Below are 21322 nucleotides of genomic sequence, written 5' to 3'. Positions count from 1 at the left end.
CCATTACAATAGCTACCTTTACCAATAGGCTTTGCTTTACATACACCCATGGCTTTCTGATTTTATATCTGTAGAATCATCCCACGCTTTGTAGGAGACTGGGCAAGGCCTGCAAATTTACATTTGTGACATATTTCCAAGTGATGCTTATCAGGGAACATATTTTGAAAACCAGTATGAAATTCATTCAGTTCTCAGTCTCCTAAGGCATATATTGTTATGCCCAATTCACAAATAAAGGAACATAAGTGCCCAAGATTTCATTGAATTTAAGTTCAGTTTTTTTTTTCTAGCTCCAAATCCCATTCTTGCCCCATCCAAGAAAGGAAGTCTGGGTGTGTGTGTGTGTGTGTGTGTGTGTGTGTGTGTGGTATTTGGTATATATGAACATAATTGTTTTTCTTTGGTCATCCTGACTCACTCAGTTGTACACAGCATTTCTGATTCTGGAAGAAAATGGTTGAAAGTTTTTGTCTCCATTGATCATCATCCTTAAGTAATAGGATTATGAGTGTTCTAAATTATTTTTTAAATTCTTGTGTTTTTTGCTTGACACTTTTCATGTAGTATGTAACTATCTAAAATATATTTAGTATACTTATCCCAGAATTCTGTTACTGGACTGAATGATGCAACGCTGAATATTGATTTTCACACGCACACAAAAAAACAACCCTGCCTCTGTAGGTGTTTTAAAGTGCATACCTATAAAGGCGGAGCGTGACATTCCCCTAACATTTGGTCCCAGGGGAAAGCTTTGGCAGATTGGTTCTTCAGGCAATTTCTTCATAGACTATACCAACATTTTAGATAACTGGTTATGAACGCAATAATGCACAAACACATTTCCACGCGGCATTACAACAGTACAGACGGCAGAACCCTGCTCTGCCCGCCTCCTGCGGACCCCGCCCTCCCTGCCTCTCCACCGTCCCTCACCTTCCCGTAGGCCACGCCCATGCCCCAGACCCCGCCTTCCCCTCGCCCTCTTCTTACGACCCTATCCTCTTTTTCTTTCCTGTAGGCCACGCCCCTTCCTCAGAGTCCTTCCTCTTTCTCCTCCCCCCCCGGCCACGCCCTTTCTCCGGCCTCGCCCTCCCTTTTCTCCCCGTAGGCTCCTCCCCTTCCTTCCTCTCGATTGTCCCTTTCCTTCCTGTAGTCCACGCCACGCCCCTTCCTCATTCTCAGTCCTCCCTCTCCTCCCATAGGCCCCATCTCTTCCTCCCGCATCGCCCTCCCTTCTCTTCTATTGGCCCTGCTCCTCTCTCAGGCCCCGCCCTTCCTAGCCTCCTAGTCTCCGCCCCCTCCCCAGACCCGCCCTCCTCTCCTTCCTGTCGCCCCGCCCCTCCTCCTGCCCCGCCCCTCCCTGGGGCTCCACCCTTCGCCGCCGCGAGGGCGCCTGGGAAGCGGCGGGAGCAATATGGCGGATGGCGAGGAGCCGTAAGTACCGGGGTTGGCCGGCCTGCGCGCCGGGCTGGGCTGGCTGTGAGAGCGCGGCGGTGGGCGGTTGCCGCCGCCGCCGGGGTCCCCTCCCCCGCCCCGTCCCCTCGCCCCATCCCTTCGCGGCGCCAGTGTGCGGCGTGATGCTGACCCTTCTTTTATTCTCTCTTTCTTTTAGGGAGAAGAAAAGAAGGAGAGTAGAGGAGCTGCTGGCTGAGAAGTTAGTGCTGCCGGGAGGCCGGGGCCTCTCCGGGGACCCCCGCCTCCCGCCCCGGCGCGGGGACAGCCGCAGCGGCCGGGGGGCCGGGGCGGGCCGGGGCCCTGCCGCCGCGCGGGGACCGCGGCCTGCGCCGCAGCCCGGGGAGCGCCGGGGGCCCGCGGCCGGCGCCCCGCGCTGCGCGCCAGCCGGGCGGGGTCGCGGGCCCGGGTCTGGCCGCGCCGGCCCGGCCTCGGTGCGCGGGGGAGGGGCTCCGGCGGCGCGGCTCTGACGGCCGAGTGGCACGCCGGCCTCAGCCCGCCCGCCGCCGAGCCCACACGTGTGCGCCGAGTGACAGTTGCAGGCCGGGCGCCCCGAGTGCCCAGCGCGGCCGAGCCCCTCGGGTAGCGAGGCCCCGGTGGGTGAGGCTGTGGCCGTCACTGGCCTGCTCAGAGGACAGCGTTGCTAGTTGTGCAGCCCGGCCCAGCCCTGCGGGAAACCGAGGTCCTTCTTGATAACAGCATTTCTTGGTCCGTTTTAAAAAATTTGATGTCACTGATGTTTGAAGAGCGAGATTGTGGGTTTATGGAGATTGTGAAAAAGAGGCACAACCAGCCAAGAATCCTGCACTGACCAGGAAATAATGTGCTTATTGTCGGTGGAGCCCCGAGCCCGCAGCTGTGTCCGGAAGGATTCTAGCTGATACTGCCTCTGAAACACCTTTTTTTTGGTGTATGTTTAGTGACAACCACCGCCTCACCGTACGATTCTGTATTTTCTTAAGTTGGGACCTCCGTTTCTTTCTGAGAGAAAAGCCTGAAAGTTCCTTTCATCAAAAATGATCTTTAGGGCTGGGGTTGTGGCTCAGTAGTAGAGCACTCACCTAGCCTGCGTGAGGGCCTGGGTTCGATCCTCAGGACCACATAAAAATAACAGAAAGGTATTGTGTCCACCTACAACTAAAACAAAATATTTTTAAAAAAATGATCTTTAACTCACACCAATCTGACTCAGAAAGGAAAATAGACAGTCGTATAGTGGAAACAGCACAGTTGTGAAAGTGCCCTACTTATCTGATACCTCCTGATCCAGTGTTTTGAAGGCACGGACTAAAAGTTTGCAGTGATCTTTTGTAAATGCAAAATGCAGAGAAGTCCATTTCTCATGGATAGATCGATATTCCAAGTTTGATCCTGGGTTGCTCTAGGAACCCGTAAACACGCTGATTTATTTCATCAAATGGATGAAATTAAAAATAGAGTCAAACACAGAGTTCTTAATTTTAGATTAACCAATATAATAGGCAAGACAAATTGGAAAGCCTAAACATAACCACATTGAACATTTCCTATTCTATTTGAGCAGGTGTGGTATGGTTACCTTTTCATTCAGGAAAACCATAATAGTTATAGGTGTGACTTTTTCATACTGATCTTTGCAGTTGAATTTACTGTGTTCTGTGCAGAATGGCTGTTGATGGTGGGTGTGGGGACACTGGAGACTGGGAAGGTCGCTGGAACCATGTAAAGAAGTTCCTCGAGCGATCTGGACCCTTCACACACCCTGATTTCGAACCAAGCACTGAAGTGAGAAACATTTATTTTTAAATAATTGCTCTAGTAGTTTACATTTTGAAAATAATAAAATGCTTCCTTTTTAATTTGCTCTTATAATGCAAATACTAACTGGTGAAACAAAGTTATCTTGAAGTATTAAGTTGAATATTGGCAAGTGATTTTATTTGAATGACTAATATTTGAGCCACTTTCATATTATGTAAGTTGAAAATTTTCACTTCATAACTTTATTCAAATTGTTTCACTTTAAATTCCAATTTAAAGTGATTTCTTAGACACATTTCCTTTTGTAACTTTGCTATGAGAAATTAACTTTTGACAGGAATATAGATATGTTTAAGTTTTGAAATTGAGCTGGAATGAGCATCTTTACTTAGCATTGACTATAATGAATTACATGTTAAAAATCTGTGTACTATATGATAGAATTTTGAACTGATAATGTCTGACTTGAAGCGAATGGTCAATTAGGTACAATTTGCTTTTCATTATAAGGTGGAAAAAAGGGTTCTTTGCAGTAAATTTTTATGTTCTTTTGTATTCATGAAGAGGTATTATTTTGAAATAGAAATATTGTGCAGCTCCCAAAATTTAGTGTGCAGAGTTTTGAGTTTGGCCCATGGTCTCATCCTTGTGTAGTTGAACAGAATTGACAGGTTTACTTCTGCTTTCTTTGGATAATATACCATACTTTCTTGTACTTTTAAAGTTTTTGTTTGTTTTTGCTTGATGATTTAAGATTATCTCCTCTGTTAAATTATTGTTTGAAATTGTATTTTTGCTGATAAGGAATTTTCTGAGTTTCATCTGTTTTTTCTCCTGTCATCTCATGTTTTGTTTCTCTTACTATGTTCAAAAACAGCTGTTATTGTTCTTACCTTATTTCTTAAAGCTTTAAACACCTCATGCAATGCTCCATCATCTCTTTTTAAGATTTTTAAACTTTTCTATTTCTAGGAAATCAGTTAAGTAAGTGAATTTGATGTTTTCCCTACCCTTTCAAGAATTTAAGGAAAAATAATTAGGATAGCTTTTCATATTAGAAATAGCCTTTTAATTTTACATAGTAAAAGTCAATTTAAAAACATCAAAACTGTGAAATCATTAGTATTTTAGAATTTCTGCTCCAATCTGATTCATAAATTTGAAGTAACTGATCAAATGAAAACTGTGCTCTTTAATTGTATTTTTCATGGGTACACAGAAGCTGTCTTGTGGTTTGTTGGTTTATTAATGGTAATCATTGAGATTTTAATATGCCTTTCCATTCTTTACAGTCTCTCCAGTTTTTGTTAGATACATGTAAAGTTCTAATCATTGGAGCTGGTGGCTTAGGATGTGAGCTCCTGAAAAATCTGGTAATATATATGTGTGTATATATATATATATATATATATAAAGATATAAAATATTATTGTCTTTGGTGATGAGTAAATCCTTAGGAAATTTCTCTGTGTGTCAACTTTTTCTTGAGTCCTTGTTAGATGAATTTAGCAGGTCAAATTCTAGACAGTAAATTAGATCAAGGACATCACTTTGGAACTTTTTGAACTCTATAAAGTTCTCAACTATGAAGTCATGGATAGAATTTCTTACTTCCATTTTCTTCTCTGCTCTTGACCAAATTTTGGTATATTCTTTTGCAAAGTGCCCACTTTATTTCACTGACCCTGAAATAAATAACAAAACAGGTAACTGGTGTTTTAATATGTAGTTTCAAATAATTTATTGTTTCTTTTGTTTCTCCAAATAAGCCAACTAGATGAGTGAACATTGTATCATTTTATATAGAATGAAACATTGAAGTCAGGGAAGTTACATGACTTTCCCAGAATTTTCTGGATTATAGTGAATGACCTAGAATCAACTGTTAGACTAGTGTTCTTTTTCACTGAAGCAGTAAGCATTATATGACCTAATAAAATGGTAATTTTTGATGACCAATGGTAGACCCCTAAATTTGGGACAGCTAAACCTGTAGTGAAGCTATTTCTATATACTGTATGAAAATTCATAATTTGCTGTATAATTAATTGGTTTCATTAACTTCTTATAAAAACACAATGGCTTTTTCTAAGTCTTTTATCAGTTTATTTAACAAAATTAGGTAAGGGGAGAATTGATTTAAAGCTGTTACATGGTGGGCTTCTCATTGCTGTGCAGAACAGTGGAAATGCTTGAGAAGATGAAGCAGGCCAGAGACAAATGGGAGATCTGAATGGTTGCCCAAGGCAGTTGAAGTTTTGGTATAAAAGCTGGGCACAGTGGCACATACCTATAATCTCAGCGACTTGGGGCAATTTAAGACCAGCCTCAGCAACTTAGAGAGTCCCTAAGCAATTTAATGAGAACCTGTCTCAAAATTAAAAATAAAAAAGGCTGGGGCTGGGGCTCAGGAGTTAAGTACTCCTGGGTTAAATCTCCAATACCAAAAAAAAAAAAAAAAAAGTTTTGTATAAACAAAGCTGCAATAATTGTGTGAGAAAACACTAATGTCACTCCTACTGAAGTTGCAGAAATTTAAATGTTCATTGTACATAGTATTAGGCTGGCTTCTGTGGGAATTGAAGCTCTTCATGGTCTCTGCAGTGAATGTACATTTTTACTGGGGAGACAAGTAGATAGCAGTGTGTGTGACAGTCTCTGTTGGCATGCCAGAGGGATGGCACTTGATTAGATTTAGCTGCTCCTACGGTGCGAGGCCACAGACTTCTGGAAGGGAACTTCTCATGGAGCTCAGGCAGTGGTTTTGTTAAGCATTGTGGATATACAAATTTCCTGAAGCTTTACTTCCATTTTGAAGCCATTGTTTCTGATGTGGTGTGTACTAATTTTAAATGTAAAGTAATTAAAGATTAGTTCTGAGGATTAGTCATCAGACAGCTTTAAGGAGTGGCTGTTATTTATTTGTTACATCATAATAACTTCTTATACACACACAAAAACTTAGGATTTCAGTTTTCTCCCTTGTTACTTTGTTTTATTTAGCCATAGCACATAAGAGATCCATGGTTTTCTTGTTTTGTTTTTTATTTAGTGACTGGATGGCCTCTAATGATTCGTTCTAAACAAAGAATCTGGCATTACCTCACTGATTGAGCAAATATTTCTTGAGCCTCCTCCGCATGTGTCAAGCACCACTTTAGATGGGAAAGATGCAGTATTGAGCAACAGACAGGTGTGCGTGCCCTCACATTTTAGCTGAGGGAAGACCAGCAGAATCTGTAGGTGGCGACCATGCTGTGAAGAAAGGGAGGAGGCAGGAGAGGCAGCCTGGTGTGGCTGCACGGGCTGTCTTGGAGCAGGGCGGGCGCTGGGCAGAGCGCCACGCAGGAGCCTGGGGGACACCCCTCTAGGCAGGGAACGGCAGACTCAGGAGCCACAGAAACTCGAGCTCTGTCCTTTGGTTACAGGCTGTTGCATTTTGCCCTTCACACATTTTATGTGCATGTAGACTTCTTTTAGTAAAATCATGGAATGCAGTTGTGTAGAACTTGTTACCAAGAGTTTTGGGTGTGGGCTGCACTGAAAACAAATCTTAAATTTCCACAACTGTCAGGGCACTTATGCTTAATTGGATTGCTTTTGTTCCCACAGGCTCTGTCTGGTTTTAGGCAGATTCATGTTATAGACATGGACACGATAGATGTTTCCAATCTAAATAGGCAGTTTTTATTTAGGTAAGTTTTCATATCATAGTTTGTTTTCTTAACCCTGAAAAACATTTGAACTTGAGTACATTGTAGCTTAATAGATTTTTTTAAAACTAATTGAGAATATAATGTTCATTTAGGAAAAAAAGAACTTGCACTCAGTTTTAAAGTTTTGCATGATAATTTTGAGTATTTGAGTGGAAAATAGTTCTGTAAGCACATATATCCATTTTTTGTATGTGGGCCATTTCTAGTCTGACAAAGTTTGATTATATAAATGCTCTAAAAGACCACTGAATGATTGGTTATTGGTAACAGACCATGTCCTTTAATTTGTGGCTACTGGCTGAAGATAATAATGATAGTTGACATTTATTGAGTGTTTATGAAGTGCTAACCACTTTCTAAAATCTATATGTGTTACTTTATATAATCTCAGAGCGTCTTCAATGTAGATACTTGCTTTCAAAGTTAAGTAATTCAGTCAAGATGTCCGTAAGGATGTGTGCAAAAGGCCATTTTATGTAAGGCCTTACATAAGACAGTCTTGGTGGAGCAGTCAGATCCCACTTAGAATGTAAACCTACTGTCTTCCCAGAAACCATGTGGGGTTCTTCTGCTTGGTATCTGCTGCAGATTTCAGGATGCATGGCATGATCCCTACTATACACTCAAGGAGCTTCCTGTGTGCACAGTAGTTGAACCAATACTGAAATCAAGTGCTCTGGTTTATAGCCCTCTCTTCTGATGCAAATCAGAACAAACTGACAATAACACTCTAAAAAGAATATTGAATCTAAAAAGAATATTGCTCTGTGGAGAAGAGAAAAATTAACCTACTAAAGTGTTTTTCTTTGAAATTCCAACCTGCTATTTTTCTTCAAAATTCCAATTTTAAATAAAATATAATCTAATAAGCCAATGTGATGTGTTATTTTCCTTTGTTTTAAAGTGTTCATGTTAGACATGAAGGAATACATGCTTGCTTTCTTCCAGGTGTTTAAATCTGGTGGGTCTGATAGGTGTGCATATGATAAAATGTGTCACGAAGTTAGTAGTCTTGAGGCCCTTCCTGAGTGCATGAAGGAGCAATCCTTAGATGAGGAGGATGAGGAGTATTAGGAAGAGAGATGCCCTTGGTACTGTTGGCAGAGGGAATGGAGTCCTCTCCTGTTTACATACGTGGTTATTATTTGCAGTTTTTAGGTAATGCCTTTGAAAATTACTCCTTCATTAAAAACATGAATAAAGCTGCTTAAGGGACCCAGAATTTACTACTTAGCACACACTGGAAGGTGATGATAGAGAGTTTTCATATCCCAGAATGAACCTCTGTATCTTAGTCAATGCCTGCATAGTAGGTAAGGAACCTCTTGAGGTTCTGGGTTCAGGCTCAGTACTTAGAATGCTTGGTTCTGGAACAGGATTTTTACAGTGAATAATGTCATAGTGAGAACTGACCAGGAAACGGCATTTTTGTGCTTTATCTGGGGAAAAAAAGCACTATTCATGTTTTCACTTAAATACATAATTAGATGTCATGGTAATTTGGACCATCAGAAAAATTGATATTTATGGTTGGAAGTTATTGGTGTAAAAATGCTTAATTAAAAAAAATTATATTCTATAAGTAAACTCATGGAGGATTTATATTTATGTTTAAAAGTTAATTATATGGATCATCTAGATTTATATTATGAATGATGATTTAAATATAATTTTTCCTTAGGCCTAAAGATGTTGGAAGACCTAAGGCTGAAGTTGCTGCAGAATTTCTAAATGACAGGATTCCTAATTGCAATGTGGTTCCGTATCCTTTTGTCAAAAACATAGCTTGCTTTTTGAAAGCAAATTTTATTATAACATATTTAACAAAGAGTATGGATAAGGGAAAAAGGCGGCAAGATCTTACTACTGAGGTAATGGCTAGTAACCTTTTGTTTTATAGTCTTTCCATCTTTTCTTTATGGTTATATAAATGTGTTTTTGCCCAGATTTTTATTATTTTTATTTTTTTGCATTATTGGAATTAACCCTGGGCACTCTACTACTGAGCTACCGCTTTCTGTTTTATTTGGGGCGGTCTAGGTAAGTTTCCCAGGCTGGCCTAGGGCTTGGTTCCTTCTCCCGCAGCCTCCCTAGGAGCTGGGGTGATGGGCGCGGCTGTCGCCCAGCTGTGCCTGAGTTTTCCAGTTAAGCTCACGTGGCCTGTGTCGTCATCTGCTTTCATTTTGCATGGTTGTCCTTAGTCTCAGTCTCGGCCACACGCATCCTCTACTAGACTGAGTTCCTAGGCCAGTAGTGTCTTCTAGTAACTGACAGAGTAGACAGTTGGTATGTTACCAGGCAAATGGAAGTTGTGTTATGTCAGAAAAAATTAACTTTTATGAGAATCAGTTTTCAAAAGGAGTATTCCTACTGTGGTATGAATTTAGATCTGGGCAACTTTTGATATTTTACAGGAAATCAGGAGATTGAATGTAGATGTGAGATCCTATAGAAATCAAAATCAACAGCTGTGTTTCCATGCCCTATAGCGAGCACCTGGAAACTGAAATTTAAAGTATAGTGCCATATGGAACCATGTAAAAACAATAAAATATAAGTGTAAATCTTAACAAGATAATACAAGAACAAGACCTGTATACTGAAAACTATAAAATGTTGATGAAAGAATCAAAGAATATCTAAATAAAAGGATTGAAAAACTCAATTTGGTAATGACACTTCTGTGTGACAGTTCCTATCACTATCCCAAAAACATTTTTTGATACAAAATTATTCCAGAATTTGTATAGAAAGGAAAAGACTAAAACAATTCTGGCGGGGGTGGGGGTGGGGTGGAGGGGGGGGAATAAAGTGGAACCAATCATTGTCCAATTCCAGCTTCTGTGGGTAATTTAATCAAAACTGCATGGTATTGTACAGTCCAGACAGATCAGTGACCAGAACGGCAGGGCCAGAGGAACCCAGAGCAGGGACAGCAGTCGTTCCTTGGAGAGGCACAAGAACTGCTCGGTGGAAGAAGGCTGTCTTGCCACAGGTGGTGCTGGGGAGCTGGGGTGCTGAAGTGAAGGAGGCCATCTTGACCTGCACCTCCTCCTCACACTACGATCAGCAGAGTGGGTCGTAGGATAAGTGTGAAGTATGAAACCAGAAGGTGACGCAGTGTCTCTGGGACCTAGGACTTGTTGACGAGCCTTAGATGATATCAGAAGCGTCATCCATAGAAGAAAAAGATGGGCTTCACTAAATTGAAAACTGTGAAAGATCCTCCTACAGGGATGGATAGACAGACTATCAGACTAGAGGAAGTGATAGAGCAGCTGGCCAGGGACTCAAGTTTTGAATATGGTTGTCCTTTAGTGTCCATGCAGATTAATCCAGGAACTCTCAAAGATCCAAAGGATGCTGAAATCCTTTGTGTAAAATGGCATGGTATTTGCATATAACTACTAAGGCGAATCATTTCTAGATTACTTATAATACCTAATGCAATTTAAATGCTATGAAAGTTGCTAAACTATGTGTGGGGAACAGTGACAAAGTAAAAGCTTTGTTTAGTACAGGCACTAATCTTTTTTTAAAAATGCTATCCAAAAGTGTTGAACCCATGCCTGTAGAACCTATGGAGACAGAGGACCAACTATATATAAAGAATTCTGAAAACTCCTTAGTAAGCCCAGGTCACTGGTGCACTCTGTAATCCTAGCTGCTGTGGAGGCTGTGGCAGGATATTGCAATTTTGAGGCCAATCTGGGCAACTTAAGGGAGACTCTGCCTCGAAATAAAAATAAAAATGGCTGGGGATATAGCTCAGTGGTATAGTGCTTGCCTAGCATATGTAAAACCTTGGGTTAAATCTCCAGTATCACCAAACAGTTAACCCAATTTAAAAATGGATAAAAGATATAAAGGGATATTTTACTAAAGAAATGGCAAAAAGCCCCTAAAAAGATGTTCAGCATTGAATCAAAACCACAATGAGATACTATGACACACCTATTAGACTAGCTTAAAAAAATATAGTATCCAATGCTAATGAAATTATAGAAAAACAAGATCACTGACATGTCATGGAAATGTAAAATAGGGTAGCCATCTGCAAAAATAATTTGGCTGTTCTTGAAATTCTAAGCATAAACTTGCATAGCACCCAGTAGTGTCATTTCTGGACATAGCCCAGTGGAATGAACACACGTTCACAGAAGAGCCCATGCGCCAGTGTTCATGGCCAACTGTAATATATCTATGTCACAAATACCACTGAGCAGTAAAAGTAACTTAGGAAAAGGGAAGGTCAGATTCTGGGTGGCTCCCCTTATGTACCATCTTGAATGGCAAAAGGAATGGAGGTCTGAATGGGTGAGCGAATCAAATTTATTTTTCATGACTTTATTTGTAGGCACAAATTTAAAATCTTGCTCTTTAAATGGAGGGCTGTGCTGGAGATGTTGCCTACTAGTAGAGGGCTTGCCTAGTGTGTGTGAGGCCCTGGGTTCAATCTACAGTACCAAAACAAAACAAAAAACCAACAAGGGACAAGTAGCCTGGGGACTTCCCAGCAGGGGCATTGCTCCGATAGGTGCTCACAGGGAGGAAACCAGTGGCTAGGGTAGGAGGAAAGGCTATGTCAGAAAATAGGCTCCTGTTTTGTCAGATTTCTTGAATCCCAATGCTTGAACACTGTTTCTTGTTTAAAGATACACTTATCGTTTGTTCTGTTGGCATTTTTAAGTTCGTTTTAGAAATTAAAATTTTAGCAGCTTAAGTTCCTTTACCTATTATGTTCAGACACTTCAACAAGATTCAAGATTTCAATGACACTTTCTATCGACGTAAGTTGTTGGCTTGAAACTAAATTCCCTCAGTTCTTAGCTTTTTAGTTGCTCTCCTTTCCAAAGATTGCTGGCTGTTGAAGACTCTCTTTGACTGATTTTCCCAGCACTGGCTTTTTCAGTCAGATTCTCAACCAGTCACCTGAGAAGAGGGCACCAAGGTCTTGGTCTCAGTCAGCACCACTTGCTACATTGTTCTGTGAGGACTTGCGTCAGAATTACTCAAGGATCAGGGACTTTGAAAGAGAGATCAAAATAAAATGCTCTTTATTATTTGTTTCTAAAAAAGCGAATTATTTTGTAAAACTGCCTTATTTAAATTAATAAATCATTTTTTAGAGCAGTTTCAGGTTCTCAGCACATTTGGGTGGGAGGTCATTTCCTGTCCCCTCTGACCCACAGCTTTCCCTGCTGTCGGCTCCCCGCACCCGAGTGGCACGTTGTTACAGCATGTGGAACTGCGTTTCTAATAAATAAACCTGCATTTGTCTCTCTCAGAATTTCATATTATCGTGTGTGGACTGGACTCCATCATAGCCAGAAGATGGATTAATGGAATGCTGGTAAAGACTCGTGTTATAGTTCTCTGGTGTTTGTTGCTATTTTTGACATACCAAGGACCAGAATTGCATATCCTGTTTTTGAAAATCAGAATTTATGTTATTCTGGATTAAGTAGATGTACTACTGTTAATTGCCAGTCACCGGTTCAGGGGAGAGCACAGATTGTTAACACCGTCACCCTTGAGTGTAGACATTAGCAGCATGACCCTCCCAGAGTTACCTGGAAGCGTGCTGCTGGTGTTCAGTTTTAACCCCTTCTCCTCTTCAACATTCAAAACGCTTCCCTAGATATCTCTCCTAAACTATGAAGATGGTGTATTGGATCCGAGCTCCATCGTCCCTCTGATAGATGGGGGCACAGAAGGTTTCAAAGGCAACGCTCGGGTGATCCTGCCTGGGATGACTGCTTGCATTGAGTGCACGCTGGAGCTCTATCCTCCACAGGTAACCAGACGCACCTGCACTTCTATAGCATCTTCTGCAGACATTGGGGCTGAAGTCTCGTGTCTAGTCAGGATTTTTAATTAGGGGTGAAACGTTTTTAATTGTGCTAAGGGCTTGGGGGTGTAGTGCAGTGGTAAAGCACCTATTTAGCATGCATGAGGCTGGCTTCAATCCCCAGCACAAAATAAATAAATAAGTTTATTTAGAAAAATATTATTTTAAGAAGAAAGAATAAAATCTGAGGTTCTTGTCTATTTGAAAAGAGAAATAGACTGAATATCATAGTTCTGAACTGTTTTGTTTTATACTTCACTTGCATCAGTTGTTTGGGAGGTAGGGATCAGGGGAAATACAGCTTGTATGTTGAGATAAAGCTGTAGTTTATTTGGTTTTCACTTACACAGTAGTCCTCCCTCATCCATGTTTTTGCTTTCCCTGGTTTTAGTCACCTATGCTGCAAAAACATTAAATGGTAAATTCTGGAAATAGATAGTTTGTAAGTTTTAAATTGTGCACTCAGTGTGTGATGAAATCGTAGGTCATCCCATTCTGGCCTGCCTGCCCAGCTCCATGAGTGTCCATGAGTGTCCTGTGTCACTGGAAGTGTGGGAGGTGCTCCTGTCTCACGTAACAATGGTTCCCGAGCACAGGAGCAATTGATACATGCCAGAAACAGCAGGTGCTTCCCTTCAGTGAAAAGGTCAATACAGTGGAAAAAGAGATGGCCCATGTGGTGGTTGGGACAGGAGGATCACAGGTTCAAAGCCAGCCTCAGCAACTTAGCAAGGCCCCAAGCAACTTGGCCAGACCCTGTCTCAAAACAAAAAGGGCTGGGGATATGGCTCTGGTTAAGTGCCCCTGGGTTTAACCCCTGGTGCCAGAACATCAACAAAACCAGTAAATTGTGCTTTCTAAGATCTGTAGTACAGTGACACTTTGAGGTCACATTCACATCACTCTTATTATACTGTGTTTTAATTGTTTTATTGTTATTCCTGTATTTAATATATAAGATTTAATTTATAACTTTTTCATAGGCTGAAGCATATATGTATAGGGAAGAACAGCATATGTAGGGTTTGGTATGAATCTGCAGCTTCAGGCTTCTATTGAGGGCTTTGGAACGTATCCCCCACAGATGAAGCGGGGACAGCTGTCCTTAATCAAGGAAATAAAAATACCAGCAATAGAATGATGTTTCCAAAGATGGGGCTCTTTAGTCTACATGCCCAATTTAAAGGATAGTTTGGATTTTATATTTTTATATGACTTCGCGTAAAATTGGTTTCTCTGAATTTGCTTTTTTTGTTTCATACCTATATGTTTAAATATCAGATAAACATAAGTGACTCATATTTGAGAATCTGATTCAGCACTTCTCATGGTCTAACAGAGCTTAAATTTACATACCATAAAAGTGTAGGGCAACCCGTCTTTATAGGAAGATGAACCTAAAGAGACTAAGATGCTCCATTAGTTTTAGAAGCATTAATGGCATACAGTGTTTTCCTTATATAAGTGGATTCTGAGGTGAATTATAAAAACTGTTACAAGCTAAATCGTAATTGGAAGTTGCTTTTTAAAATAATTCATCACTTAAAATTCACTAAAAAAGACAAACTGTGGTTTTAGGTTAATTTTCCCATGTGCACCATTGCATCTATGCCCAGGCTACCAGAACATTGTATTGAGTATGTAAGGATGTTGCAGTGGCCTAAAGAGCAACCTTTTGGAGGTAATGAACCTAATTTAATAATCCAGAATTATGTAAAATATGTATTTTCTATATTATTCATTTGGATAATTTCATCAAAAAATAAATTGCTTGCGATTACATATTTGTTTTTCTTTCTCTCTTTTTTATTTTTTTAAACAGAAGGGGTTCTATTAGATGGAGATGATCCTGAACATATTCAATGGATTTTCCAAAAATCTCTAGAGAGAGCATCACAATATAATATTAGGGGTGTTACATATAGACTCACCCAAGGTAAGTTAGTGAATTGTCAGGAGTTATGATCTTGAGGTGATCCCTTTTTAAGGACTGGGAATTCTTTGGGGAAATAATTGATAAGTGAATTTAGACAATATCATCCATTTGAGATTCAGTAAAGGTACCATGGAAATGATAGTTTCCAGATCCCCATGGGAGGAGGGGAACAAGTCCAGCAGAGTTCACGCTACTTCTTAGCTAGGGGGATTTAGTGAGTGACGGCCCTGAGTATCTGCTTCCTCTCACTGAAGACATGTTCGTTACTTCCTGTGGACAGTGCCTTTCACATTTGGATGAGACTGTTGGACGATTATTTTGTGTAGTCTCTGTGGAAGAAGAGAAGTCTCCACCTGTGGTCTGGGTTTCAGCCCAGGCTAGTTCTCCTCAATGCTCTGCAGGCACTGAGGACACGGTCCCCACTGCTGCAGACCTCCTTCGAGCCGCGTGGCAGTGCTTGCTAGGGCTGTGTTCCAGTTGTGCATGCTGCTTGACTGTCTAGCCAGAGGGCAGCATTCTGGGATGGGTCTTGGTCTTGTTCCAGCCAGACTTGGACAGCTGCTGCAGTCGCACAGGAGAAGGGTTTTTGTTACTGCCTTTTGTTCCTTTTGCACGGATGCTGCACTTTGGATTCTTTCACGTTCCTGTGTACTGCTTATTCCACTATGTAATTGCTAAACCACATCTCCCTATTATAGACTTGGCAGTTTGGGGTGTTTTGTTTTATCTGAGTATAGGTTCTTAGAAATTTATTCTTAAAATTCAGCCTCCTGTTTCTCTCTGTATATATTCTTCTGCCAACTTTTGTTGACCTTTTGTTTTGAAAAACATATTCTTTATTTCTCCTCCAAATAATTGAAATTTTTAGCCCAGCATGGTGGTGCATGCCTGCAATCCTAGCTACTCAGGAGGCTGAGGCAGGAGAGTCAAAAGTTCTAGACTAGCCTAGGCAACTGGGCAAGAAAATAAAAAGGGATGGAGAGGCTAACGCTACATCACCTCCAGCCCGTGGTTCCTGGTCCTTGGCTGTGAGCGAGCAGGGACATGATGTGGGGCAGTTGGGACTGGTCCTTCCCAGACCTATATAGCTCAGTGGTGGAGCACTGCCTACCATGCTCAAGGCCCTGGGTTCAGTCCCAGCCAAAAAAATAAAAACCCCAGGGCTCAGCTGCCTGAGACTAGACATGCTAATCAGCCTCTGGGCAGGCCCTTCAGGATATCGCACTCTCTTAACTAGACCTTTGAGAGTATTTCACATTTCTTTGGACCTTTCTGGTCCTTCAGCAAGACAAGCCTGGATACACTGTCTTCGCTGTGTCCCCGAGTTGCCCGAGGAGTCACAGTGGCTAGATGGGACTGGTCCCGTAAGACTTGCCTCTGAACAGTCACAGAGCTCAGTCACAGTCAGCAGGGCTCCTGGCCCAGTACAGTCCATCCTTCCTAGAGTTTTGCCCCAGAGTCTCATAGGTTGACCAGGAAGAGGTGCTTCTTTTTGCAAATTGCACATTTCCCTTTTTGACTATTTCCTTATATTCACTGTGCTAGTAATGTTACTTGAAACTTCCATTCATACCCCATCCTCTTTACCCCATACCCTCCCCTGTGCTGATCAGCTTGGTGTTCCTTGAACACACCAAGCTCATTCACCCCTTAGCAGTTTAATATTCCCTGAAGCCTGTGCCTGGGATATTCTTTTCCTTGATCCCCTCAAGGCTGGCTCCTCCCCTCAGGTAGCTGTTTAACCAGATTCTCTCTTCGTTCAGCCTCAACTGATGTCTAAACCATTCATTACTTTACTTGTTTTTACTGTACAGCACTACTTACTGACAGCCTCATTTTTTTTTTTTGCAAAGACTCTTTCACACTTACACTGTTATGCGTCACTGTTATGCGTCCTGCTCTGGGATCGTGGCCATTACTGTTTAGAGAAATCAGTGCATGACTGGGTCCTTCCCATGCTTTACATTTCAGTTCTGACACCCCTTCCAGGAGGCCTTCCAGCTGTCTTAACTAAGGGACTGCCCCCACCACTGTTGTCCTAACACATACCATTTCATTTTCTCCTGGTACATTTACTAGACTGTTAAGGCCTCCCTCACAATGAAAGTTCCATCAGACACTTCCTTCATGCCCCTGGGCACACCACCTAGCACAGTGTCTAGCATACAGCATATGCTGGGCAATTGTTAGGATCAACAAGTAGATGTGCTTTGTCTCGATCAAGAACTGTAAACTCTTTTCAGGATGTGGTTTCCTTCATCAACACTTTTTTTTTTGGGGGGGTCCAGGGATTGAACCCCTTACCACTGAGCCACATCCTTAGCCCTTTTAATGCTTTTTTTTTTTTTTTTTTTTTTTTAGACCAGGTCTCTCTAAGTTGCTCAGGGCCTTGCTAAGGTTGCTGAGACTGGCCTTGAACTTGAGTGATCCTCCTGCCTCAGCCTTCTGAGCTACTGGGATTCCAGGTGTGCTCCAGGCTGGCTTTCCTTTGTCCTGCCACACCTTCCCCAGAACATGGTGTGCACTTGCAGCTTCATGATGGAGCCTCAGTAGGGAGAACAGGCCACAGCCCTGTCCTGCTCTGCTTGTTCTCCTTGCTTTCTGTATACCAGAAAAATCTCTTCTCTTTGCTCCTATAGATTAAGATTCTGAGCACACTGCAAAATGAGAGTGTGAAATTTTGTTTCATGATTAAACTTTACTCCCTGATTTGAAAGCCAGAAAATGGCATTAATAATCATTGTTTAACTGTTTAAGAGAAATGACCACATTTTTGATATATTTTTTCAGGGGTGGTAAAACGAATCATTCCTGCTGTTGCTTCCACAAATGCAGTCATTGCAGGTAAGGAAGAAAGGTTACCTCTTAGTTTTATTTTCTTTCCTTTGGTTTTTGATTCTGTGTGTAATTTGATGTTCCTGCAGCTACTTGTGTCCCAGAATTTCAATATCTTGGGTGAATTGTGTAATTAAGTTACCAAAGAAGAACAAGCTGTTGGCTACCACATATTTTTGTCTGTGATATGTCTTGATGTGCTCTTCAGTGGAGGGGCCTTTTAATACCATGTCTTTTTAATCAGTGTAGCAGGCTGTTCATTAATCTGATCAAGAGGAATAAAAATGTTACTCTGTTTCTTGGATCACACAAAGCAAATTGAAATGTTACTTTTTAAAAGTTAAGAGCATATTTTTATAAATCAATAGTCATCATTGTTGAGTTAAAGCATCTTTATTTTCTTCCCTTTCAGCTGTGTGTGCCACTGAGGTTTTTAAAATAGCTACAAGGTAATTAGTTTCATTTTTAATACATATGTAAATCTGTGTTTTGACATGGCTTGACTATGAAGATGAACCTCTTTTCATTGCAGTGCATACATTCCCCTTAATAATTACTTGGTATTCAATGACGTAGACGGGCTGTACACTTACACATTTGAAGCAGAGAGAAAGGTCGGTACTGTTCAACTAATGGGAACGTTTTTGATCATGCATGCTTTGATTTTTACATATTAATTTTTGGTTAGCAATTTGAACAGAATGGCCCATACCCTAAATATTTTACTTGCCAACTATCAGTTCTACTTATTATGCATATTTTGATGGATAGCCTCAAATAAATACTGTATAGCAAAATAATTTAGAAGAAATGGTCTGTTTGAGAAACAGCCTTTAAAGCATACAGTTTTCATAGGAAATACACATGATTGTTTAGCTTGATTTCCATTTCCTGTTTACAAGGAGACTAGTACTGGTTCATGTACCATGAAATTTGTTGTGTTTTCTGTACATAGGAAAACTGCCCCGCTTGTAGCCAGCTTCCTCAGAACATTCAGTTTTCTCCATCAGCAAAACTGCAGGAGGTTTTGGATTATCTAACTAATAGTGCTTCTCTGTAAGTGTTCTGGACTTTTGTTATATTGTGAAGATTTTTTTTTTTTTTTTTTTTTTTTTGGTATTTTAAAACTTTGAAAACAAGAATCGTTTTTTAAGAAAATGATATTTAGTATATTTTTCTCATGATTATATTTAGGCAGATGAAATCTCCAGCTATTACAGCCACGTTAGAGGGAAAAAACAGAACACTTTACTTACAGGTGATCAGTGTTCATTTTTAATTTTTTTTTTTTTTTCAGAAAATTATAGTAACAGTTAAATTTCACTTTAATGTGTTTTACATTAATATAATTTTTGTTTTCTAGTCAGTAACCTCTATTGAAGAACGAACAAGACCAAATCTTTCCAAGACATTGAAAGGTATTTTAAATATATATTTAACAGTTTTCTTTTTGGTAAAAAAAGCAAATGCTTATTCTAGATTTGCACTTAATGCCTGTATACATGGTCAGACCATAATTACTCATATCTTTGGAAATACTAGAATTAATTGCTCTTTTAAAAGAATAATAATAAAAATCTCCAAAAAATTAAATACCTTGCTTAAAAAGAACTGAATTCCTGTGCTTAATACCCCATAAAACTCTATAGTTTGTGTGTATTTTGTTATCTTTCTCTTTTCTTTTTTTGAGGGTTTTTCCCTCCCCCTTTTTTGCTGGAGCTAATTATATGCTTCTTTTATTTTAAGAATTAGGACTCGTTGATGGACAAGAATTGGCAGTTGCTGACGTCACAACACCACAGACTGTACTATTCAAACTTCATTTTACTTCTTAAGGAGAGTAAATCTGCACATAATAGAACACTTAGGGAAATAAGATACTTCATGGATGCTAAGAAATTTTATTGATGTCATTTTTAGCATTAGTGTTGCTGGAAATTGATTTTTTTTTTTTTTTTTTTTTTTTTTAATATAATGAACTACTCTTTTTTAACTTGGTAACTTACATTGAAGACAGAATTTTGGGGTTGGTGCTTATAAGTGACTTCGTAATATGGGAAGTGATGCCTGGAGGGAGAGGTTACCTGAACTAAAGGAGTTGCTTCTTTTGGAGGAGGCGGCAGATGCCATCCTGTGAGTAGTTATTTTGCTTGAAGAAAACACTCCTTGGCTTTCACTTGAGCGCCACATATTGAGGACAACCTTCAAGGAAATAAGGAATTCAGTTTTAAGTAACATTACAGCCTGACATCTAGAGTATCCTGAACATAGCCTATTTCTTGATTTAATGCTTATCTCACTGTGGCTATCCAAATGAATATTTAATTATTGCATTTTATCTTGTCCATAATAATTTGTAAACAGTGTTATAACTGAATACTTGTGCATGAAAATAGGAACTATTTTCATGTATTTATTTGCAGTGCCACAGAGGCCAATATGCACAGATTTAAGCCAGGACATGGCTGTTTAAAAAATTTAATGTTTAAACAGTTATTGCTGATGCTTTTGCACTATTTATTAATAAAATCATACATTGCCTTCCTTTTTCACTGAAATTTTTAAAAGTAGATTAAGAATAGTAAGTAGTTCCAAAGTAATGTAGGAATAATTTTTAAATGTTTAGAAGAATTGCTATCACCAGATTTTTATTGCACCTGAATTAATACTTTTGCTATAGTGATTTTCACAATATAGATCTACTATATTGTGAAATGGTTTAATTTGATTTGCTTCTAACATAATGTAATGAAATTGAATTAAGTATATTTTTGTTTTTTCAAAAACACAAACCAAAATTAAGCACATGTACTAAAAACCTGGGTTGTAGTATTCTAATGTGGGAACATGTAGTCCTTGTTTTTGATTTGGATGGCAGTTTTGTCTCTTGATTTTTGGTTAGATGGCAGGTTTGTGCTCAGAAGCTTTGTAGTTACGTGTCAGTAGTTTTCATTTATGCTTCCTGGTTCCATGTTGACAAATTAAGTTTGATTTTAAAACCAAAGGGGATAAATTTACATTCTATACCTAAAAAGTCACAGATCCAGCCTGAATTTTTGTTTGTTTGGGGTGCCAGGGAAGGAACCCAGGACCTTGCATACCACTGGGCTAGCACTTAGCCACTGGCTGTCCCCCCACACAGCCTCAGTTTCTGAAGGTGAAGAAACTAACATTTTGTACCTCCTTTATTCAGGTGTTACACTTCTCAAAGTAGCCTTCCGAAAAGGTAATTCTGTCTCCATCTCACTCCTGAAGAAGCAGTTTAGGAAGGTTTGGGTCTTCTACACAATGTGGGTTTGAAGACCGTGTTGACTTATCCCGTAGCAGACACAGGTACAAATCCTGTACCCACAGTGCTGTAGCTGGGTAAGGATGGCGTCACCCAATGCTAAGTGCCAGCTCAAGCTGAAAGCACAGGACCTGGAAAAATACTGACAAGGAAACTCAGGCCTGGCACCTGATCATCAAAGAAGCTGGACTCCAGGGCAAAAGGCCTCAGGTAGAGGCTGCCCTATTAGTCCTCATGGCCCCTGCCTCCACACTTACTCTGTGCACACCCCCTTGGGTTTGGGGCAGACTCACCCTGCAGGTCTCTAGTGATAGCCACCCATTTGCTTTCTCCTCAGCTCTTCCTGGGTGCTCTACACCCCTGTACATTCTCTCATCTGCTGCTCAAATGCCTTTCCTCTAGTCCTACTGAGAGTTTCTGGGCAATCAGTGTGTCCCATCCATTTTCCTCTTGCGACAGGGCACGTGACCCTTTGATGGTGCTTTATGGCTTGACCT

At 40.4% G+C, this 21322-nt stretch overlaps 1 protein-coding gene across 6 annotated transcripts; it reads left to right on the top strand.

Moving 5' to 3' along the window:
- The first annotated feature begins 1331 nt into the window (after positions 1 to 1331).
- On the top strand, positions 1332 to 20080 carry UBA3 (ubiquitin like modifier activating enzyme 3). Of its 6 annotated transcripts, XM_079122446.1 has the most exons (18): positions 1392 to 1440; positions 1619 to 1660; positions 3102 to 3222; positions 4491 to 4571; positions 6811 to 6893; positions 8596 to 8676; positions 11661 to 11704; positions 12203 to 12267; positions 12556 to 12711; positions 14344 to 14446; positions 14588 to 14701; positions 17492 to 17545; positions 17949 to 17985; positions 18069 to 18150; positions 18492 to 18592; positions 18731 to 18794; positions 18900 to 18954; positions 19283 to 20080. In XM_079122446.1, exons 1-18 carry the CDS (start codon positions 1421 to 1423, stop codon positions 19369 to 19371), a joined length of 1392 nt encoding a protein of 463 aa, XP_078978572.1. In that variant the 5' UTR covers positions 1392 to 1420; the 3' UTR covers positions 19372 to 20080. The 6 variants fall into 6 exon arrangements, with proteins under 6 accessions (XP_078978569.1, XP_078978567.1, XP_078978570.1 ...); XM_079122443.1 differs by lacking the exon at positions 4491 to 4571 and having other exon boundaries at positions 1332 to 1440; XM_079122441.1 differs by lacking the exon at positions 1619 to 1660 and having other exon boundaries at positions 1363 to 1440.
- Positions 20081 to 21322: the final 1242 nt, after the last annotated feature.

Source organism: Sciurus vulgaris (genome assembly GCF_902686455.1).
Source record: "Sciurus vulgaris genome assembly, chromosome: 19".
In the NCBI taxonomy this organism is placed as follows: Eukaryota; Metazoa; Chordata; class Mammalia; order Rodentia; family Sciuridae; genus Sciurus; species Sciurus vulgaris.
Note: the sequence above shows the minus strand (reverse complement) of the source record. Positions and strands in the feature narration are given on the sequence as shown.